We start from the raw sequence: 15,937 nt of genomic DNA, 5'->3' as shown, positions 1-15,937 counted from the left end.
GGAGACGGCAGAGGCTTAGGAAGGGCGCGCTGGCCCAGTCCTCACGGGCTGTCCCACGGAGGGGGAGCGAGGCCGAGGGCAGAGCCAGAGCTGGCCAGGACCGCGCAGCGGGGCAGAGCAGGGTTACCCAGGATTACCCAAGACGGGAACTTGAGGTCTCCTCAGACACTGGTAGGAAATGTCACAGATGCTGTTCAAACCCCAGGTTTGGGGGCTGGAAGGGACTAGATGTCTTGGAGATGCTTATGATTTTATGGTGTTCACCACATCCGTGCCCCGCAGGGTCACCCGTCCCCACGGCCACCCCCGAGTCTCCTCTCATGAGCTCAGGCAACATATGCTCAAGCCGCCAGAGTTCAAGGTTTTATTTTAAAACAATAGTAAACAATTTCATGGATTTTTCTTAAATCAAACCATCTCACACTTGGCTTGTCTCAGGCAAAAAGTAAAAAATAAAAATAAGAAAGGAAGGGGAGGAAAATGTGGGGACTGACCAACCTTCCCCAGAAATAGGCCCCTGGTCCTGGCATCTGGAATGGCTTTTGGACACGGTCTTTAACAAATGAGAAAAGAAAGCACCAAAATATTGTGCTTCAGCAGCAGATTAGGAACCTCCACAAAGAAAAAGGGTGGGGACGGGGTGTGGAACACAGGGCCCGAGCAGCCTCCTTCAGTTCTAGAAACTTCCAAAGAGTCTGGAAGCATCTCCTCTCCACAACGCCATTTGAGAGTGACTTAAGAGATCGGGTTCCTTCAGGAGAAGCCGCCCTTCACACTGGACAGTGGGGATCTGTGCAACCACACCCCGGACACAGGCTTCAGGATGCCCGAGCAAGTGCCAGGCTTCTGGAAGGGCGTTGAGAAGGACAAGGGAGTGCTGAGAGCACACAGGGGGGTGGGAGGGAGGGGAAGGGAGGGGAGGTCAGAGACATCGGGCGCCCACGGCTCTGCTCCCCTCACCCGGCTCCTGGCTCCTCTGCACTCTGGGTGGAGTTGACAATGAACTGCTATGGACGGCAGGACAGAAAAAGAGCTGTAAACAGCCTGGGTTCTTACCCACATGTGCAGGCTCTTTTGTCAGAAGGGGACCATTGTCTTGGGGACAGGGGACCGGAGAAAGCCCTTGTGGTGCAGGGTTGATATGGGGAGTACACAATGATAGCAGCCGCCAGGTGCGTGCTCTCTCGGGGCCCTGCCCCGCAGACAAGGAAACACTGAACAAGGTTTTGGAATGGCATTGGTGGCGGGGAGGGCGTGGGGGTGCTCCCCTCCTCCGGGGCCCCCACGCCACCTCTCTGGACCAGGGCCCGGGCAGCTGACCTTGGCCCCTCCTCTGTATGCAGGGGACCGCGGAAGAACAGGCAGGCCCTTCCGGCCCCGTCTCCAAAAGCCCGTCTGCCTTTGACAAAACTCCAAAATAAATAGTGTGTATTTGTCACGCCACCTGGATTCCCTGGCCCTGCGACCAGAGGTGCAAGCCCTCCTGTACACCACACCCCGGTGCCCGTGCCGAGGGCACTTTCCGCCCGACCAGCGGCTGGCAGCAGCCCAGCGAGGGTCTCTGGCCGTGTGGCCCCCTGGCAGCAGGCCCTCCAGGGTCCTGGGTTGAGGGGCTGGCTCAGCCCTTTGGTCCACCTTGTTCATTAAAATTAAAATAAGAAAAAAAAGGCTCCACTTGGTGACTTGGGTCTGTAGAGGTCTCTGCTTCATCCCTCTGTCTGTCATTCTGTCCGTCCTGCAAGGCATCACGCAGGCCAGATCTGGAGGCTGGACCCAGCCACACTCACCGGTCACTGCAGCTTTGTCCCCAGCTTACGCTGTCTGTTCCTACAAAGTGGGGGTGGGGGTCAAATGTCAGGATGCTTAGGGGTCAAATGAGGGGACCCTTGGCATTCAGGGACCCACCACACCCTCAGCTGTCCCCTCCCTATCTATAGGCCCATCAAAATGGGTGATTGCCCACCCCGATAGCCCCCGTGATGGACTCAAACCGGGCCAATCAGAGCTCCCTGCCCTGGGACCTAGGACCCAGAGAGGATCACGGTTTCAGGCTGGGCCTGTAACCCAAATGTCTCAGTTCTGGAGTTCAGGAACCCAGCCAAGACACAAGGCAGAGGTGGGCCAGGGATGAGACCTGAGGCCAGAGGGACGTGGCTGGAGTCCAGCTAATGCTGGGGATTACAGATAAGCTGACACAAGCAGGGTTCTGTTATATTAGCCAAAACAGACACAAGACGGTTCTCCACCTGGAGCTACATAAGCCAAAGGTGCAAGCACTGACTTGATGTTCGACGGGATTTGAGTACCTGGTTGGGGGAAGGGCTATATCCACGATGGGCCCAGGAACCTGAGGGAAGCAGGGACAATCTCCCCCATTTTCTAGACGGGCCGGCTGAGACTCAGAAAGAAAAATGGATGGACTTATCTAAAGACTCGTTTAAGACTCAGAAAACTAACTGTACCCACACGTCCTGCATGATGTGGCCCCAGCCCCATCCCCTGCTCTGTCCCCTCATTCCCTGGGCTCCAATCTCACCTGCCTCTGTCTGTTTGGGGGACTTACCAAGCTTTGTCCTGCCTTAGAAGCTTTGCAGGTGCTGTTCCCTCTGCTGAGAGCACGCTCTTGCCAACCCTACTTCAATAGGCCCACTCTTTCTCCACGCTCAGGCCCGCCTCCCCTGGGAAGCCGGCACAACCGCCCTGCCCTCCCCCAGCCCCCAGTCAGGATCCTGTCACGAGCTCTCAGGCCCAGGACACAGATCACACAGACAGGTGCTCCATTCCTCATGTCCCTCCTGCCTGTCGTGACTGTCTCCCTCTGTGCTACCCCCTCCCCCAGCACATGGCCTGGCCCAGGGCAGGTGCACATGGAAATTCTGGCTGATGAGAGCAGGTGGCGGCCAGCCAGGTGGGGCCAGGTCGGTTGCCTGGGCCAGCTGGGGCCCTTCCATCATTAATGGGATTGTCGGCCCTAACCCCCTCAAATCCCCTTTCCTCATGGATCCAGGGCTTTACCCTTAAGCTCGTTAGGATAATTTGGACCTTGATGCACCAGACACATTTCCTGGATGCTGCGACACCGCGCCCCAGGCCTACCCCAGGGTTCTTCTCACCAGCATGTCAGGACACCTCCCAGGCTTACTCTGGAGTCTCACCTCACCTCAGCATCCTCTCTGACCATGGGGAGAAATCAGGTCTTCCCCAGCCCTGCTGGCACCCCACCCAGGATCTGGGGCGAGTGGAGAGGGAGAGCTGAGTCAGGAGGCTCCAAGCCCAGCTTTGTCCCAACTTGCTATGCATCCACGGGCAGCCCCAACTCCCTGTGCCTCAGTTTACCCATTTGTAGGAAAGTATCTGGACTGAACAACTCCAAGGGATATCCACATACGGCCACCCTGAGAATCTCGGCTGCCCAGCTCTCTGGTTCTGGGCCAGAGAGGCTAAAAGCACAGCTCTGGGCCAGACAGCTGGGTTCCCCGCCCAGCTCCCACACCCACCATCTGCAAGTCCCCAGACAAGCGACCCCTCCTCTCTTCTCTGAGCCTCAGTTTTTCAGCAGTAAAGTGGGGCCCAGGGGAAGGTTCAGTGAGGCAGTGCAAGAAAAGTGCTGAGGCAAGTGGCTGGCTATTGGGAGCCCTCCAAAAGGGGGGGCAGTGGCCGCCGTGGGGCTCTGTCCCACTGAGCCAGGACCCAGTGACTGCTGGCCCCAACTCACCTGGCTTCTGCCCGGGTTACTGTGTACTCAAACCACAGTACGTTGGGAATGAGGCTCGTGTCTCGGATTAGGAAGAACTCAGAGATAGGCCTGGAGAAACAGACATCCAGAAAGCCAGGACCACATTAGGGCATGAGCCTGTCACCAAGCCAAACATCCCCCCATCCCAGTGCCCAAAGCTGGCAACGCACCCTCCCCTACTGTTCAGAGAGTCTTTGCCTGGCCTGTGACCCAGGAGCCACCCAGAGACCCAGACGTGTCACCTGCGTGATACCCAGGCAGCAGCGCTGCCCCACGGTACACACAGCCCAGCAGACCTCGGGCTGCTTCCTAGGTCCCTGAGAGCCCAGGTATGGAGGACGGCCCCTTAGCCTCTGGGCCTGAAGAAACCGCCGGGGGAAGAGGACGCCAGGCAAGCAGGGCCCACGGCCCATGCCCGCTGGAGACGGGGACACTAGGGCCCTCCCAGGGAGCCAGAGGCTAGGGGCAGAGGCGGGTGGGGCAGCCCCAGGGCCAGGAGGCAGTTACCAGGCTGCTATCCTAGGGAACAGCGGGGTGAGGACCTCCTGGGTGAAGGCGAACCAGGCGACGGCCATGAGGCTCCCAGCAATGCCCCCATAGAGCACCTGGCTCCAGGTGTGGTACAGCAGGTAGACCCTGGGCCAAGGACAAAGGCAAGTTCATGAGACCCAGCTGGGCACGGGCCTGCACGATCCCCCCAAGCCCAAGCGCTGGCTTCCCGGGGACCTGTGTGTGCACACGGGGAGACACACGCAGACAGGACAGACTCCTGTGAAAACGCACAGCCTCCAATCTATTTCCAGAAGGAGCTGCTCCTTCCAACGGCTGGAAGTGAAGGGATGGTTTGGCTGGGATATGCGTCCCTTCTGTTCAGCCTTCAGCTCTGAGTTTGTCTGCGAGAAGCTCCTCCGGGACACTGGGAACAGATGGCTGACATGTGCAGGTGTCCCCAGAACCTTGGGCTCAGCCAGGAGGAGAGAGCAAGGACTGGGCTGGAAGGGGGAGCGGAGCCCTAGCCCTCTAAAACGAGAGGCCTGGGGCCCCTTTCCTAGCCCCGCTCTACAGGCTCTGGAACTCGGGTCCATACGGAGGTCCAGTAGGGACCACAAATCCAGCAAGACCCCAGTGGGCAGGGTGGGGGTAGGGGCTCTCCCTCCCTCCATACCTGCTATAGGAGACTAGAAAGGCCGCGGTGAGGAGACCCAGGGAGAGCACGTGCCTCCACAGCAAGTCCAGGAACCTGGCGTTGTTTGTTTGGTGCATTCTGGGAAAACAGGCCTGTCAGACGGCCTCAGCCCACCGCCTGGAGCCCAGGCCCCCCAAACAGCCCCTGGTCCCATCCAAATGCTGCCTGGGCACCTTCTTATCTGCAGCTCCTCCCACCCCTGACAGAGGCCAAGCCCCTGTCCAAAGGGAGTCCAAAGGGCTAAGAGTGAGTCCCTGGCAGCGGCCAGCCTGGGCCAGTTCAGGGCCACCCTGGCCAGGGCAGACTCTCACCTTAAATACAGGAAAAGGAAGGAATAGACGGAGAAGAACCACATAAACTGGGAATGGCTGGAGGGCATCCCGTACTTGGTGCCCACTGCCATGTGGGGGCCTGGGAGAGAGAGAACACAGCAGGATGGGAGGATGCAGGTCTCCCCATCATGTCCCGACCGGGGAACCCCCAGACCCCATGGCCCGGGCCCTACCTCCACAGGGCCGTGGCTCCTGGATGACGTGTTTGATCAGCCAGTTGACCCCCTCGTTCAGCGCCAGGCCCCCTAGGAACGAAATCTGCCAGGAAGACGTGTGGTCAGCTGGGCCTCTGTGTGCCTGCTGGCCACCACCCAGGCCCAGAGACTGTGGAATCTGCCCGAACCTCCCAGCCCAACTAGTGAACCACCCGGAACCAGCCAGGAGGCACCGCACACCTCAAGAAAGGGAGAGGCAGGGAAGGGAAAGCACGGGAGGAGCAGCGGAGGGCCGGGCAGGGACCGGCAGGGACGGGCTTACTCACCGTGTGCAGCTCCCGCTTGAATATGATGAGGGTCACGAAACCAACAATGACGAAGACAGGGCTGAGGCTCAGGTAGGCAAGGAGGTGGCCAGAGAGATCACCTGGGGTGGGGAGGGTGGGTACAGGGAGAACAGGATGAGGACAGAGCACAGCAAGCAGAAGAGGGGCCAGCACCCCACAGGTCACGTGGGGCCTGAGCCAAAAAGGCGGCCCCAGGAGGGCCCAAAGGGCAGGACCAGGCAGCTGTGGAAGCCTCAGTCTACCGGGTGACCACACCAACTCAGTCATGGGCATGATGGGCCAGTGTCTGTTCACTGAGCCCCCCTGTTCATAGATCATTAGTTTAAAGCTGGTGCCTGCACTGGCCCCATTCTGTAAATGAAGAAACTGAGTCCCACAGGGATTACAGGACTCGCCCAAGGCCACACAGCCAGAAAGAGGTGAGGTCTGGCCTAAAATCCAAGCCTCTGGCCTGAGTCATAATACTAAACCCATTACCCTGCCAAAGCAGGAATTTGAACCCGGCTTGGTCCGACCTCAGAGGCCAGGTCCTGTACCAGGAGGCAGACCGGCAGGCACATGGGAGCCTCTGGAACGTAGCTCTGTGCTGAGGCTGCCGCAGCCAAGCCCTGGGCCTCCCACGGAACCTGGGAGTCTCTGGACACTGCAGAGTCTGTCAGGGACCAAGTGAGGCCGCTTTGCCCAATATGGCAGCCTCTCCACTGGCAAGAAATTGGCTACCTACTGCCTGCTTTTTATCCTCCTTACAGGCCAGGAAAGGGAGCTGTGCAGGGATCAGGAGCCCCTTAGAGAGCTGAGGACACTGAAGCCGAGAGGCAAGAGCCACGTCCCCTCTTGGTTAAGGGCAGGGCTGACACGGAGCCCAAAGACTGCCCTCACCATTAGAGACAAGGTGGCTGCGTGGCAGCTCTAGGGTCAGGCGGTATGCATGGTTCACGGTTCAGTTCCTGTGCCAGTGAAAACGGGATAGGAGCACCCACGTTCTAAAGCTGTGGGAGCGTTGATGCAGCAAGGCCCGTGAGACCAGCTCAGCCCCTGGCACCCGGGACGCTTCCATGTTGGGAGAACCTAGCATGGGAAACAGCCCACACCACCAGCCTGGCCTCACACAGACACCAGGAAGGTGCCCACACAGGCTGAGCCCAGATTCCAGGCTGAAGAGATGGTGACACACCTGGCCTCACTCACATCTACCCACGGTAGGACTGGCTGGGAACTGGCATGGGCTAAAGGGCCAGCAAGTGCCACTGCTGCCCCAGGCCCACTGGGTGACACTGGGTGAGGCCCTCCCCTTTCTGGGCGAGGCCTCTCTGTCTCCTCATCCCCATGATGGCCTGGTCCCTTCCAGCTCTGAGATTCCAGGTCTCTCGGCTGCCCAGCTGATGCCCCAAGCACCGGGTTGTGAGGACAGGGGTTAGCTGGTGCCCCAAAACCTTTGACCATCTCCATGGCCTGTCCCACAGCCAATGCTGCCCTCGGGCCTTCCTGCAGATGCCATAGAGACTCTGGCCTTGCCACTCTCTGATCTAAGCCCCTGTGTGGCTCCCTCTGCCCTTGGGATGAGTCCCACCTCAGCCCGGCTCATCAGGCCCTGCACAGTCCTGGCCCTGCTTCCCTCCCACCTCTGTTCCAGTTCCCAGGAAGAGAACTCTAGTTCCCTGAATGCTCCCTACCCCGTCCCACTTCTGGCCTTGGCACACACAGGCTCCAACTGAGATGCTGTCTGGGTTAGTGCAACATAAATTAAGTAGCCCCCACAGCAGCAAACAAAACAAAACAAAACAAACCCTGTTCCTGCCATTGCAGAGCTGTCAGTCTGTGGGGGTGTCTGTAACCAGGGCATGGCTCGTGAAGCACTCGCTAGTGAAGCTATGGGGCCAGTATCTGTCTCTCCCTCTCCACAGTAGGCTGCAGGCTACACCCTGCTCAATCCCCCAAGTCCAGCACAGCACCTGGCACTTACCTAGGCTCAAAAACGATGCTACATGAGTAGAGAAGGGACGCAGGAAGCAAGGATCAGTGTGGTGAGGGCACAAAAGGGGCCACAGAAGAGTTAACAAGGGACCAGACCTCGAACGAGGCCCCCAGGTTCACCCAGGTCCCTCCCCCAGGCACTCACAGTCCCAGCAAAGGGTCCCTTGTCACAGCCTGTGTCATGCTGCTTATGAACGCCAGGTTCCTTCTTCTGGTTTGTGAGCACTAGAGAAGCTACTCTGAGGCCAGGGAGGGGAAACAGGAAAGTGCTGAGGCCTTCAAGTCCCTTCCCCTCTCCAGGCCTTGGTTTCCTCCTGTAAAGTGGGTTTTCACAGTCCATAGGGCAGAGAGTATATGGGCCTGTTCACCATCCCAAACCCAGAGCTAGCCCAGGGCCTAGCACTCAGGAGGTGCTCAGTGAATACCTGCTGAATGAATGATGCATAAATGGTGGGCAGGCAGGCAGGGCACAAGCCTGACAGGGCCACCCTGCCCCCAATATAAGCCAGAACACCTAGCATCAAAGTTCCCAGGCATCCAGCCCTGGGGCCCTCAACGGGGCCAGGTACTCATATCTCTACGATGGAGAGCAGCGTGAGCAGGCCCTTCTCGGGGCAACCAGACCTCAATGAGGGGCCCCCAGCTTCACCCAACACTCAATCATCCTACTCAGGGAGGGTGGGGTGGGTCCTGGAAAGGTGAGATGATATTCACTGCAGTTACATATTGAAAGTTCACTGTGCGCCAGGCATCGCGCTCAACATGTCTCACATCACCGCTAGAAAGAAGGCACTGTGATCAGTCCCACTTTAGAGATGAACTAACCGAGGCACGGAGAGGTGAGGCAGGCCCAAGCTCTGCACCACTCTATCTACTAGCCTGCAGAATGGTCGCTAAAGGACCTCTCAGCTGGAAAAACCTGCACTTTTACAGATGTATCTGATTGGGAAACTCCACAAGTCAGATCCCACGGGCCGCCAGTCCCCCAACCCGGCCCGCTTTGCTGTGGGCCAGTACCCTGCTCAGGGCGTGGCACAAGTACTCAAACAACGAATAGCTTCCCGGCCTTGGTTTGCACACTCCTAGCAGTGGGGAGCTCTTTGCAGCCTAAAGGCGCTGTCTGAAGGAAAGAGGCACTCCCTGCACACCGAGGAGGGAGTCTGGCCTCTCGGCCTCCAGGAAGGGCAGGGAAGAAGGGCCCAGGTCCAGGCCAGTCATCCCTTCCCGCCTCACGCAGACCCCAGCCCCATTACAGCCCACCCGCGTCCCGGGACCGGGGGGAGCTGCCCGGCCGCGCAGCCGCAGAGTGCGCGAAAAGAGCCGCTCACAATTTCGCCCAGCTCATCGCCGCACCACTGCGCCTGCGCGGCGCGCGCGCCGGCCGAGCCCCTCCAAGGCTCACTATTTGACAGTTCCCACCCCGGTCCCCCGGAGCCCCCTCCGCGGGCTCGCGCGGGCTGGAGCGCCCGGGGCTGACGGGCCGGCCCCAGGAAGGTGTCCTTCGAAACGGGGCCGCCTTTTACCTGTAGGATATTCGACGTGAGTGAGGGTCACCGGCCGCCATGAAGCGGGGAGCGAGCACTGTCCGTCCGCTGCCATCTTACCCGGAGACCGGGCTTCGCCGAGCAGCCAATGGGGAGTCAGGGGGGCGGTGGTCCTGACCTATCACGCCGGGGAGGCGCCGCGTGCCCAATCGGAGGCCGATACAGGTAGCGGCGCAGCCATTTAGCGTGCCGGCCCTGAGGCTGACCCGAGTGGCGAATCAGGGAGCGGAGCCCCGGAGCATGCGAGCCGACCGAGCCGGCGTCCAATCCAGGGCGAGCACAGGTAGGAGCCTGGCCAATCACAAAAAAGGAGGGTTCCAGCACAAAACAGGGAGCAGAACAGCCAATCACAAGGTGAAGCGGGCTCACAGTGTGAGCAGGGCGGGCCAATCAGGCGCCAGCTTGGGGGGCGTGTTGAAGTTTGGTGGGAGCTTTGGTTTCGCTGGGACCTGTGCAGAGTGGAGGCTTCCCCGGTACCCCAAGCTCGGCCAGGGTTGGCGGGAGCTGGGCTCCGGTCAGAGCGCACGCTCGAAGCGGAGAGACAACCTCGGCATGTTGGGGTCTGAGCCGACCCACTTTTAGTTACGAGTAAACTGAGGCCAAAGACCCGGTTACTGACCGGCGACAGGTCAAGTCCCACAAAGCGGACAACCCTTGTGTTAAAAGTGTGTGGGGTGGAGGAGGGACCCTTAGTCGAACCACAGTCGGTGCCCTAAATGCTTTACAGAATGGAAGCTTAACTGAAATTGAGAAAGTCTCCTTCCTTCTTTCATTGAATTAACAAAGGTGTTTTGATTCAGTCATTTTTTCTGCTTTAGGCGTCTTAGGAGCATTTTAAACAAGAAGCCGGTTTTCCACCTACACTTCTGTTTCCCCGAGACATTCCTCTCGGTGGCCACAAGGCCCTGCGTGAGCAGCCACGCCTTCCCACCCACCTCTCCTGCCCCCACCGTCTCTCCAGCTAGATCGAATTACTCAGCCCAGCCAAGATGCCCGGGCCCCTCTCGACTCCGAGCCTTGGCACAGGCTCTTCTGCTGCCTGGAAACTATCTCCCCTCCTGCCCCACTTCGCCGGGCTCAGGTGTCTGCCCCAAGTCGGGCTCAGGTGTCTGTTCTCAGGGGTTTCCATGGCCAGGTGAGAGGCCTCCACTGGGTTCCCCGTTGCATCTCCTCTTCTGCCTCGGTGCTGACCACGCTGGACCGCTACTGTCTGTCTCCCAGTAAGCAGCGGTTCCCTGATTTCATGCAGCACCAAGATCAGCGTGTAGAAATGCAGGTTCCTGGGTCCCACTGGGGCCTGGGTGGACCCAGTAGATCTGAGTGGGAGCCACGGAGTCTGCATTTCTATGTGCTCTGGGGGCTCTGATATACGTAGGTCCAGCCACAAGTGGAGAAGCCTGGGCAACATGAAGACAGGGCCTGGGGGCGCCTGGGTGGTTAAGCGGCTGCCTTCAGCTCAGGCCATGATCCCAGAATGCCAGGACTGAGTCCTGCATTTGGCTCCCTGCTCAGCGGGGAGACTGCTTCTCCCTCCCCCTCCCCCTGCTCTCTTGTGCGCTCTCTCTCTCTCTCTCTCTCTCTCTCTCAAATAAATAAAATCTTAAAAGAAAAAAAAAGGGGGGCCTGTTACATGTTTGAGCCTGGCCCAGACTAGTGCTAGAACAAGTGCTCAATAAACAGCGTAAGTCCTTGTGAGAAGTGACAGTAAACCGCTCAGAGTGGCTCACTCGGCCACAACCATGGGCTGGGCTGAGGAGTCGGGGCTGGGGGGTGGTGGTGACTCAACCCACCAGCAAGCCAGGAGGGCCCCCGGGGCCGTCTCAATGGTACTCAGCTCAAGCCCGGCCCAGCCTGGGCTTGTCTGGGTCAGCTGGCTTCATCGGCCTGTCACCTGCGCTCGGCTCCCTTGGGCACTGCCATTATTAGCCTGTGAGAAGCAGGAGGTGTGAGGAGGGGGCTGTGAGTTTCCCAGAATAATTCCCTGGCACAGGGCAGCCGTCCTCAGCCTGGCCGCGTTGCCTCTCCCTGGCTGGCAGCCATTCCACTGAGGAGCAAATAGGCCTAGAGGCGCAGCGCCCCTGAACCCAAGCCTATCTGACGCCAGAGTCCTCTCACCTCAGGGAGAGTGTTCTGGAGGAAGTGACGAGGACAAGGAATTATAAAATGAGAGGGCGTTATCCAGAGTGGGATTTTCCCAGCAGAGGGAACGGTACAAGCAAGTGTCCTGACCCGGGAGTGTGGCGGGTGGAAAGGGCAAGAGAGAGGGAGGGGGACAGAGGCTAGGGGAGGAGGGCTGCCAGGTGCCTGGCCACCCCAAACTTTGAGGGTCACCACCAGTGGTGAGGACAAAGCAGAGCTCTGAAGGGCGGGTTGGTTGGTTGGTTGGTCGGGCTTTGCTTCTTAAAAAAAAAAAAAAATTAAGGGGCGCCTGGGTGGGCTCGGTTGGTGAGGCAACTGCCTTTGGCTCAGGTCATGATCCTGGAGTCCCAGGATCGAGTCCCGCATCGGGCTTCCTGCTCGGTGGGGAGTCTGCTTCTCCCTCTGACCCTCCTCCCATCATGCTCTGTCTCATTCTCTCGGTCTCATTCTCTCTCTCTCTCAAATAAATAAATAAAATCCTTTAAAAAATTAAATGTAACATTCATATAGAAAATTCCAGAAATCGGATGTGTACAGCTTGATGAAGTTCCACAAACTAAGCAGCCCTCAGACCAACAACCAGGACCCGAGGAGCCCTGGACACCCTGTCTAGTCATCCTAGTGTGACCGCCATCCCGATTTCTAGCCCTGTACATTAGGTGGGTCTGAATTTTGTACTCTCTGTAAGCAGAATCATACAGCAGGTACCGTTGCACGCGTCTTCTTTCACTAGCATTGTGTTTGCGGGATGTATCCACGCTGTGTCCTCTAGTTCTAATGCGTTCGCTCTCGCTGTGCAGCATTCCATGGTGTGAACACACCACACACCACACTTTATTTTCCATTTGACTCACGACGGATGTTTGGGATGTTTCTAGGTTTAGGGAGTTAGGAGCAGTGCTGCTCAGAACATTGTGCAGATCTTTGGTGTACCGGTTAGGACCTTTCTGATGGAGATGTGCCTGGGAGCCACGGCAGGGTCCCAGAGATGGCAGAGTTGACAGGTCCGACCTGCCAAGTGGACGAGAGGCTCGGCAGTGCAGATGTGCATGCTGCAAGGAGACGCACGGGAGACTGCAGGAACCCGAGCCTCCTCCCTGAGCTGAAAGGTGGACCAGCAAGGTCCCCGGTATCACTCTAAGCAAACTGTGAGGTGTCCCAACCTTAGTCACTTGCACTATTGTCACGACACCCAGCAAGGCAGCGCTGAATGGTCCCGGTTTATAGCTGAGGACAAGTGAGGCTCTTGACAGTCCCCCCAGTTGCCAGGTCACTAGGCTAATGTGTGTCAGAGGCAGGATTCAAATCCAGGGCCTCCTGATGGGCAGGTGTGGGTTCTGAACCGGCCTGCATCCCGGGAGCCCAACGGCTGGCTTCCCCTTCCCACTGGCCCCAGGGAGTCCTCAGATGAGTCCTGAGACCCAGGCTTTTCCAGAGTCCCCAGCTGTCCCAGGCAGGGCTGGCCTTTCCTCCAGCGGGGAGTTCACAGACAGGGCAACCCTCCAGTTAGAGGCACAAAGGTGAACTCGGGGCACCGTACCCCACCTGCAGTGGTTTGTGCTTGAAGTCCTTTAGGAAACTCCCCATTTCTGGGCCTGTTTCCCCAAAATGGATCTGTTGCTGGCAGCTAGATGAGAGGTTCATTCACTCACTCGAGAAACGTTGCTCCCGGCCAGTGCCAGGCCAGGTGTCAGGGATGAAGAGTGAACGTGACCAGTGGCGCGCCGTCCTCAGGGAACTCATTCCAGTGGAGGCTGTGGAGGCCGAAGATGCCAGTTACAAAGACAGATGGTCTCAGGGTGCCTGGCTGGCTCAGTCGGTAGAGCGTGCGACTCTTGATCTTGGGGTCGTGAGTTTGAGCCCCATGTGTGGTGTAGAGTTTACTCAAAATTAAAAAAAAAAAAAAAGACCAATGCCTTCAAACTACGAGTGACATTTTGGTTGAGAGGAGCCATTCTAGAAGTGATGTTTTGGCTTTAAAACCTCTGGGACGAGCCATCTATCATCTGTCTCCTAGAACGGGAGATTCTAGAAGCCAGGGTCTGGAGTTACAAACACCATGTTGCCACGTCCTCGAGACAAATTGTCTGGCTCATCCCTTGTGCTGATGGCATTTTCTGATTTCCGTGGTGCACATACTCTCTCCTGTGGCCACTTTCCAGCTACCACTGGGATGTTCCCGAATGGAGAGTGGAGAAGAGACACACAGGCAGCCCTCACATCTGCCACTGCCCATGCGGTGCCTTGGAACAGTGCCTGGCATACAGCAGGTGCACAATAAATACTCGAACAAATGAATGTCCTGTCACAGTTGTGTGTACATCCTGGGAGCCATTTATATTGTAATTCAAACTACTGTATTTTGGGCACTTGGTGTGAGCCACATCATGGACCCAAAAGCCCTTCGAGATCTCACCCTCCACACCCGTCCTCACGCTGTGCGAGAATCAGTCTCGTTTAACGGAAGCCCCTGATGTAAACACAGACAACTCCAAGGGGAAGGACAAAGGGCGTGGGTAGAATGCCGGGGCGGGTTCAGGACCTGGGCATCCATCCCGGGGCTGCCACGGACTCACTGTCTGCACTGGAGTGGTCACCCCCCCACCTTGTGGTCTACCCTTTGATCAGCAAGGACTTTGGAATCAGTTATCTACCACCGTGTAATGAGCCGGCCCCAAACGTAGTGCCTTAAAACTATCACCATGTTATCGCTCGAGATCGACAAACGTGGCTGGGCTCAGCGGGGCGGTTCCACTGGGGTCACTACTGGGCCTGTGGGATCCAAGCAGCCTCCTCCAAGTCTGGGAGTTAGCTGCGGCTGGTGGCCAAGGTGCCACGCTCGCCTCCGCACGGCCTCCCGAGAAAAGGAGCCCCGGTCTCCTTCATGGCAGCAGCTACTTTCCAAGAGGGTAAGTCCCAAAGCTCCAGTGCTCGAGGCTCTGCCTGCATCATGTTGCTCTTGTCCCACTGGCCGAAGCAGGTCACACAGCCAAGCCCAGAGCTGTTATGGGCGAGGCCCATACAAGGACATGGATTCCAAGAGGCATGGTTTGTGGGGGCCATGATGTCACTATCCATCTGCCACAGAAATGGGCCAGGGTTCCCCTCGGCCTTCCCAGCTCTGGTCTCTGGGATCCTGAGCTTCCTGGGACATCTTACCTGGGAAGGGAGTGCTCAAAGACGGATAGGGGCAGGGGATATCAAAAAGACCCAGGAGCCAGCTCAAAGGGTCCCTGGGGGTCAATTCCGTGACTGTTGGAGCATCAGAAGGATGACTGCAAGTTTCTGTAAATTATCAAATAAATCAAAACTCGTGAATCCACACTGGTGGGGAAAACTCACTGCAGAACGCTGTTCGGCAACTGAAAAATAAAATACTGAGACATGGGGCACCTGGGTGGCACAGCGGTTAATCGTCTGCCTTCGGCTCAGGGCGTGATCCCGGCGTTATGGGATCGAGCCCCACATCAGGCTCCTCCGCTAGGAGCCTGCTTCTTCCTCTCCCACTCCCCCTGCTTGTGTTCCCGCTCTCGCTGGCTGTCTCTATCTCTGTCGAATAAATAAATAAAATCTTAAAAAAAAAAATAGACATGCCGTAAAATGGACGTATCTCAAAAAGTATGATTCTATATAAAGAAGCCAAGCACAAAAGACCACATATTTATGATCCCAGTTACAGGAAATGTCCAGAAAAGGCAAGTTGAGAGAGAAAATACATGGGTGGGGCCCTGGGGGTTAGGGGATTTACTGCAAATGGGCACAAAGGGTTTTTTTGGGGGATGATAGGATTGTTCTAAAATTATATTGTGGTTACAGTTGCCCACCTCTGTAAATCTACTTTAAAAAATCATTAAAGTTAGGGCGCCTGAGTGGCTCGGTCGGTTGAACGTCTAACTCTTGATCTCAGCTCAGGTCTCAAATCTCAGGGTCATAAGTTCAAGCCCTCTGTTGGACTTAAAAAAATGTAAGATCTGCCCGTTCAAGTATTTAGGGGTGAAGTACGTGTCTGACACTCTGAAATATTTTAGAGAAGAAATATTTACATGAAGTGAATACAGTGAAATGTGTATTAATGATTCAAGGTGTTGGTTTGATGGGTGTCCTTTCCAGGGTTTTCCTTTTAACTTTGATGTACATTTTAAGTTTTCAAAGTGAAGGCTTTTTTGAGTACCTTTCCAACAAACCTCCTGAGGTCTGACTGCCTGTGAAAACACCTGCAGATCTGGCCAGCTTGGATCTGGTCCGTTCCTACCCATTCCAGGCTTTCATCCCAGCTCTACAGGGACTGAACCTGAGCCTGCCCCTCACCCCCATAGCTGGTCCAACACCGGTATCTTACAGATGTGGACACTGAGGCCCAGAGAGAAGTGACCTTACCTAACTTGGCCCGCCGTCCTGGGGGCCCTCCCTGCCTCAGGACCCATGGACCCTGCCATACTCACAGCCCCCACAAAGCTTCCCTCCACCTTTGCCCTCTTGGAAACTCCACCTACTGCACCCCAAAGAGCGAGTCCCCAGCAGTGG

The 15,937-nt window shown here is 57.1% G+C and overlaps 1 protein-coding gene across 2 annotated transcripts; it reads right to left on the bottom strand.

Annotated features, from left to right (window-relative positions):
• Nucleotides 1-350: 350 nt before the first annotated feature.
• On the bottom strand, nt 351-9,470 carry DOLPP1 (dolichyldiphosphatase 1). 2 transcript variants are annotated; one of them, XM_002915199.4, is made up of 8 exons: nt 9,254-9,470; nt 5,736-5,836; nt 5,428-5,512; nt 5,234-5,333; nt 4,902-5,000; nt 4,244-4,372; nt 3,716-3,805; nt 351-1,827 (listed from the first exon to the last, which is right to left on the bottom strand). In XM_002915199.4, the coding sequence occupies exons 1-8, from the start codon at nt 9,327-9,329 to the stop codon at nt 1,791-1,793; spliced, it is 717 nt and encodes a 238-aa protein (XP_002915245.1). In that variant the 5' UTR covers nt 9,330-9,470; the 3' UTR covers nt 351-1,790. The 2 variants fall into 2 exon arrangements, with proteins under 2 accessions (XP_002915245.1, XP_034520540.1); XM_034664649.1 differs by lacking the exon at nt 4,902-5,000.
• Nucleotides 9,471-15,937: the final 6,467 nt, after the last annotated feature.

This window comes from Ailuropoda melanoleuca, chromosome 7 (genome assembly GCF_002007445.2).
Source record: "Ailuropoda melanoleuca isolate Jingjing chromosome 7, ASM200744v2, whole genome shotgun sequence".
NCBI classification, from domain to species: Eukaryota; Metazoa; Chordata; class Mammalia; order Carnivora; family Ursidae; genus Ailuropoda; species Ailuropoda melanoleuca.
The sequence above is the reverse complement of the archived record's forward strand: the minus strand, read 5'-3'. Positions and strand labels throughout refer to the sequence as shown.

Bases quoted from the DNA above. Each gene is read 5' to 3' on its own strand.
- DOLPP1 (XM_002915199.4), bottom strand. From the start codon at position 9,329: ATGGCAGCGGACGGACAGTGCTCGCTCCCCGCTTCATGGCGGCCGGTG. The intron at 5,513-5,735 runs GTGAGTAAGCCC...TCTTCCTGGCAG, and splicing joins TCAAGCGGGAGCTGCACACG to ATTTCGTTCCTAGGGGGCCT. The intron at 1,828-3,715 runs GTGAGTTGGGGC...CCCACTTTGTAG, and splicing joins GTAACCCGGGCAGAAGCCAG to GAACAGACAGCGTAAGCTGG.